Raw genomic sequence first — 6615 nt, 5'->3', positions numbered from 1 at the left:
GCGACACGGTACAGGAATATTCCTACCCTATTCTTGAGTGCCCTTCCGCAAGCCTTTAGCAGCCCCCATCAGCTGGCGGCAGGTTGACCAGCCTCCACACGTCCCAGTAAAACTTTCCCCCAGGTTCTCCCTGGTTTACCTTTAGGGGAGCATCTGCAGCTGTTTTGGAGAGGAACCAGGCAAAGCAGAGGGAATTCCTATCTGACCCCAGCCAGAGTCATACTCTTCTCACCCAGGGTTTATCTTTAATTCGCCGCCCCAGTGTGGGATGGAGGATGTCTCCGGGAGGGCAGAGGGCTGTAGGAGAATCGTCCATCTCGTGCCCTCCCCAGCACGCCCTGCTCCTGCCAGCCTGCTCGGGGCTCACGCACGGGGCGACGCTGCCTGAGACTGAGAGCGAACGTGGCTGCCACGGCTTACAAGAGCTGTTTGCGGGTGGAGCCCATATCTCTGCCGGCCTGTCACAGGGCCAAGAGGAAGGACTTGCAGCCTCTGGGCTGGGTCTCCAAGTGGGGCACAGGGCCAAGGGCGTCTTTTTGGTTTCGTTTCTCGCAGACTGACTAAAACACCATTTCTGCAGCCATGGCAAAAGCTAAGGAAGAATTTGGAGGGGGTGCCAGCCTGGAGGACGAGCTCAGCTGTCCCATCTGCCTGTGTCTGTACAAGAACCCAGTGTCGCTGAGCTGCGGTCACAGCTTCTGCAAGCAGTGCATCCAGAAGGCGCTCAGTGCCCAGCAGCAATCCAAGGCACCTTATTCCTGCCCCATGTGCAAGCTCCAGCTGGGGCCCATCCTGGAGCTGCAGAAGAATTTCCAGCTGTGCAGCATTGTGGAAGCATTTCTGGCCACCACTTCCAAAGAACAACAGGGCAAGGGCCCTGCAGAGGAGAAGACGGAGGTGGTTCCCTGCGACTTCTGCCTGGATTGGTCCCAGCCAGCGGTGAAAACCTGCCTGTTCTGCGATGCGTCTTTGTGCCAGGCCCACCTGAACAAGCACAATGCCAAGGCTTCCCAGAAGGACCACATCCTGGTGGAGGTGGGCACAGGCGGCATGGCGGAGGAGAGGAGGTGCCTGGAGCATGGCCGGCTGCTGGAGTGCTACTGCCAGGACGAGGGCCAGTACATCTGCGTGCTCTGCTCTATTGCGGGATGCCACAAGGGCCACAGGATCGTCACCCTGAAGGAGGCACACGACAAACAGCTGGTAAGGGGCTCTCCTCTCCCCACGGCCCCTGCAGGCTTTGCTCCAAACTCCTGACCTGGGGGAGGGGGGGAAGCCGCAGGAGGGTTGGTGAGGCTTTCCCCGGGGAATGGGGACGGTGGGGTGAGGGTGGGCAGGGGATTTCATGTCTGCCCCAGCGGGGACTGGTGCATTGTGCTGAAGTTTGCTTTTCGTTTCCTCCTTTGTGTTGCCAAAGCGGCCCGGCGGGCTCAGCAGGGGAGAAGAGCGAAGCAGCGTGTTTGGGGCTGACGGGACAAGGGTGGGTAAATCCCGCCGTGTGTGTCGGTGCCGGAGAGCGAGCGAGGCAGGCGCAGGGCTTGGCCGACCCGCGCCGCTGAAGGGCATGCCCGTCCCGGGCAGCTGCAAACTGCCGCTCACCGGGGTGTGCCCGGCTGGGACTGAGAAGTCTTCCTGCAGGGATTACAAAGTCTCTTCCTCCACAGAGCCTCGGGACCCGGCCGCTGCTGAACTTTGGGTTGGGAAACAGGTTTTCCCACTCGCGGCCCTTCCCTCTGGCTTCCTCCTTCCTCTGCCCAAGGCTCTGCCAAGCCAGCGTCCCGGCGGGCACAGAGACGCAGGGCCTCGCTGTCCCTGCCTTTGCGTCCAGCTGCTGTCCTTGAAACGCTCCAGAATCAGCTGAGACCGAGGGGATAAAATGCAGTTGCTATGCTCGCTCACTGCCTTGCTTTTGAAATTTCTGAGAGCCCAAGCAAAACACCCCGCAGCAACCCAGTGCGTGGGCAGGGAGCGTCAGGCTCGCTCTGGGCCTCGGGCAGGTCCCAGCCCCCTCGGGCATCGGCAGGAAGCACCCTTCGCAGTTACACGTGTCGCAAACGAACTTCCTCCCCCAGGTTATGTGTAAAAAATTCAGGGCTGCCAAACAGAAGTGGGCTGTGTAGCACAGTAGCCATTTCCTTCATCCCTGGAGCTGGTAAAAGAGCATCACTGCCCTGTCAATGGGGAAGCCATCTCCATGGGTAAGCTGAGATCTCGGCTGCATATTCCTCTTTTTTTTTTTTTTTTAAACAACTCCCCAGGATAGCCAGGGAAATCAGGAATGTGGGTCTTCAGGATGAGTTATAAAAGGGTTTTGGTAGGAAGGAACCTCAGTCAAATTTTTCAAAATGTAAAACTTTCTAGCTGTGACAACTAGCTCATGGAAAACCTAAGCTTTCTGCCATCATTTTGGTTAAAGAAATGTGAATCTGGCAGCTGTGTCTGCCGTGGCCATTCATGGGTGCTCGAGGTGTGAAAACACTGCTGGAGGCAGCCAGGAGCAACCAGAACCATTCAGACACTGTCTAATCCCTGAAGAATGAGATTTAATGTCCTCTCTGAAATGTGTTACTGTGCAATATAACAGCACTCAATGATCGTGATATCCGTTAAAATAAACAGCTGGGTGAGTAAGTACCACTGTTTTGCTGATCTTCAGAAAAGATGGTTACTTATTACCTTACCCTCAGATCCCACAGCTGCTGACAGCTGTGAAAACTATGGATTTGGATCTCCTTAGGCACATGTGAGGATTCTGGCAGGAACAGAGCTTTCACAGATAAAGTGAGATTTATTCATTTAAAGTGAAATTTACTTATTCAAAGGGAAAGTTGCTTATCAACCTACCACATACAAAGTTACACATACATAAAAATCAAACATTGACTGGAAAGATTTCAATTTCATATCAGTTTTCCCGTTATGCCCTATCTTTATGAGGAGGCAAGTGAATACAGTTTATTATAGGACTCACTGGTGAAAGCGGGCAGGTAGAAGGTGCCCGTGCCATTTCACCAGCTCCGCAAACTGCCAGTCGGGTTTCAAGCTACCCATGCTGCTTCCCTGCCATGAAGTTCAATCCTGTCTTTCCTTCTACTAGGGTAAACTCTCGGACACGGTGGCATGGCTGCAGGAACGTAAAAATGCTTTAGCTACTGCCCTAGAAGAGCTTCAGAAAAGCGAGAATCAGCTCAAGGTTGGTACCTAGATCATCGCTAATTCAGAGCAATTTCCTCTACAGTTTCTAAGAAATAAGTGATGGCAACGATACTGTTAGAAGCAGATGAATAGAAAGAGATATAGCTCAAAGCAGGGGTGTAAGAAACTGCCAGAAACCAAGCTGTCTCACAGGCTCCCAGCATAGCTTCACAGGAGGAACCAGCTGGGAGACTCCACCGTTTATTGTGGTTGCACAGGCCAGGTTGCAGGACTGGCAGACCACAGATTGTACGTATCATTACATATTTTTTAAGTTTTCTATCTGTTAAATAAAAGAAAAATAATTTGAGTCTACAAGTCGGATTTTCAGTGTGTACCGATACCGTTCTCACATTGATAGCTGAATTTTATCTGATCTTGTTACTATAGCATGATAATTTTCATAACCCTTTGTTTAATCAGATATTCTAAGCGAATGCTTATTGTCCACTTCCTTCTAAAGCCAGTGCAAAGGATAGACACAATCCTAATTAATAAACAGAAACACTAAGCTGAAGTGTTGGGTTTCTGAGGCAGTGCACCATTTTCTTATCTGTTCCTCTAGACCAATACGAAAACAGTGACTTCTCAGCTGCAAAAGCTGTTTGAAGACATGAAGACAGAGATGATTCAGAAAGAGAAGAAGATCCTGAGTGACATTCAATCCAGTGAGAAAAAACATCTGGCAAAGATTACCAAAGTGAAGAAGGAAATGGAACAGAGGAGAGATGAGGCTGCACAGCATCTTCAATCTTTGCAGAAGATGAGAGAGCAACCAGATATTTTCATCTTCTTTAAAGTAAGCAGTGGTATTCTGCTTTTCTTCATGAATATGCCTATTTCTCAGCAAGCTGCCCTTTCTGGAAATCACACTAACAATTTTTTTCCTTTCTTTTTGGCAATCCTATTTGTAGGAATTTAAACTGGCCATGGACAGGTATGTTCCACCTGAAAACACTTGTTTTCTTCTTTGAAAAATTATGGTGTTGATAACTGGGATCAAACCCCGCTGCCTGTGCCCCTCTGTCTGGGCACCCTACGCTGCAAAGCTGCTCCCTATTCCAGCCAAGCCACAGGGCACCATGTCCACACAATTAATGAGGATGGGGAGATACCTGCCTGCTGTTCCAGTGGTCCCTTTACGTTTCAGTTTCCTTGGCTGCTACATGATTGCTGGATTCTGATGAAAACCACTGGCTTTTATTCCCAGAAAAATGTTTTTATCAGAGATGAACCCATAGGGTTCAGTTTACAGCAACACTCGTGGATGTGTATTGGTGACACTCCTGCACATAAGTCCCAGTGAATAGCCTTTGGCTACAGAGGTAGCTGGCTCATTTCTCACTGATTTTTGCTTCTGCTTGTGCACAAGCTTAATAGCTAGACAGATTTATTATCCCTTCTCTTGCAAGTGATACATTCGATTTATAACTTATCACTTCCTAATTGACACCTGGGTGTCAGCTGTAATTCAATGGTGCAAAACCACACCAACAGTAAGTTACAGATCCACAAGAGATTTTTCTGCAGCACTAAATTCCCCAGACTCATGAAGGGCTAGCTTAAACATCTAGCTGGATTTTAAGATGTCATCTCTGCAACTTGTACAAATTAAAGCTGAGTTTGAACTTGGATTGTAAGGATAACTTTGAATCACCGAGTACCTAGGGGCTGTGCTGGCAGCAGCACAGTCCATTACTCACAGCTGTGCCGCAAGTCAAAATCTAGCCTGTGGGATCAAAGTCATTTTCCAGAAGCCTGGACACCATTTAATATGTTTGGCATTTTCTTTCTATCATGACGGCAGTTGTGCTAGAACAGTAAGAGCCTGCCTGCAGCAGGTCAAAGCACTATTCGCACAAGGGTATTAGCAGAATGCCTCCCCCTTTCTTATTTTCAGCATTTGAAAGTTCCCATCCAGGTTTGGTAAGCAAAAGGCATTGCCAAATAAACAACAACATATAACAATTGCAACTCACTTAACCTTATCAGAGAGCTGTTTACCTGATGCTTCATGTTGCCAAAGCACCCTCCTCTTTGCAGGGTCCTTCCTAAGGAAGTAGTTGAGTTTGTTAACTTTCTAACATGAAATCGTTTTCCTTGGTGAAACGACTGCCTGTACCCTAGGATTGAGAGCCAGAATTTCGGCATCGGTGGGATGGACGTGGTGGTAGTGCAGCTGGGTCAGGCCAGAATTGACCGCTACCGACGCCTGACGTGGGACTTCATGAGTCGCGTGGACTTGCTGCTGCAAGGCGTGCACGGTGAGTGATCTGCCCCGACCCTCCAGCCACGTACCGCTGACCCTGAGCAGAAAACAGCGAGCCATGGGGTTCAGTGAGCCGGGCTGACGGCTGCCGAACGCCGACTCCTGTATATGCGCAGTGTGCGTGGCCTTGAAGGGGCTGATGAGGATTTGGACGGCATCTTTGGAGAGGGGAGGGTGAAGGGGGCAAAAAGACTGTTTCTGGGGATAACAAGGAAGAGGTCTGCGCCTAACCAGTGTAACGCCAGCTTCTCCTCTGTCTCATGTGCTTTCCTGCTCCCACCTACCTCACGAGTCTTTGGGTGCTCAGTCATGCTTTTGAGAAACATCCTCTTTGCTTGCCCAACCTCATCCCTACCTAGGTTTATCCCCGACCATGAGACCCAGGGCACAGTACCAAGTCCCAAACTTGAATGCATTGCCAGCTTTGTAAAACATTCTTCTCCATTTTTCTTAGGTGAACTCGCCAACCAAATTAAGCAGAACAGGTAAATCCTTTTCTTTACTTACAAAATGTTCCCTGCAAATTTCTCCAACAGTTACTCATTTAAGGACCCTGTGGTCTGTGCTCCTCTGCTTCAGTCTCGAGGAGAGCCAAGCAGACTCTAGAAGGCTCTAGGACCAGGATGAAGGACCATCTCAAAAAAGAGAGTCAGATCTATTCGTGTCTCTTATTTCATTATTAACAAGATGCGACTCATGTTTTACGAGGCAGTAACATTCAACACTCTTTTTTTTACAGTGCGGCTTCAGATACTGATACCTCTTCAAACTGTAAGTGTTCAAAAATACTAGTTACTCCTCAGGACTCTGGCCTGGGGCTGAGAGTCTTGCAAAGAAAATTTCTTGCCTAAAAACGTGAACAGTACTTTGATGCATGCATCTCCTCTCCTTGCCAGAGGCGAGACCAGCAGGAGTGCAGACTCAGGGTACAGTTCTCAAGATCTACAGTGTGCAGAAATCTCTGGGAACTCACCAGAGAAATCCTTTCTCTCCAGCTTGAGGGAGAGACTGCGTTTGCTTCAGTGCTCAGTGAAAGTCTGAGCCTGCTCAGAGGAAAGACCATGGAAGGGTTCCCACCAGCTGAGCAGGAGCTAGAGCAAACCCAGTGCCTGAAAGGATTCCCAAACAAATCCAAATGCTGCAGAGGATAT

General features: G+C 49.5%; 1 protein-coding gene across 1 annotated transcript; it reads left to right on the top strand.

The window, feature by feature from the left end:
- Positions 1 to 582: 582 nt before the first annotated feature.
- On the top strand, positions 583 to 5953 carry LOC309410113 (E3 ubiquitin/ISG15 ligase TRIM25-like; the record flags this gene model as incomplete). The annotated part of the gene is made up of 6 exons (XM_082006452.1): positions 583 to 1203; positions 3098 to 3193; positions 3761 to 3994; positions 4110 to 4132; positions 5323 to 5459; positions 5919 to 5953. The coding sequence occupies 6 exons, from the start codon at positions 583 to 585 to the stop codon at positions 5951 to 5953; spliced, it is 1146 nt and encodes a 381-aa protein (XP_081862578.1).
- Positions 5954 to 6615: the final 662 nt, after the last annotated feature.

This window comes from Phaethon aethereus, assembly GCF_964289735.1.
Source record: "Phaethon aethereus genome assembly, chromosome: 14".
NCBI lineage: Eukaryota > Metazoa > Chordata > Aves > Phaethontiformes > Phaethontidae > Phaethon > Phaethon aethereus.
This window is presented reverse-complemented; position numbering and strand designations above follow the sequence as displayed.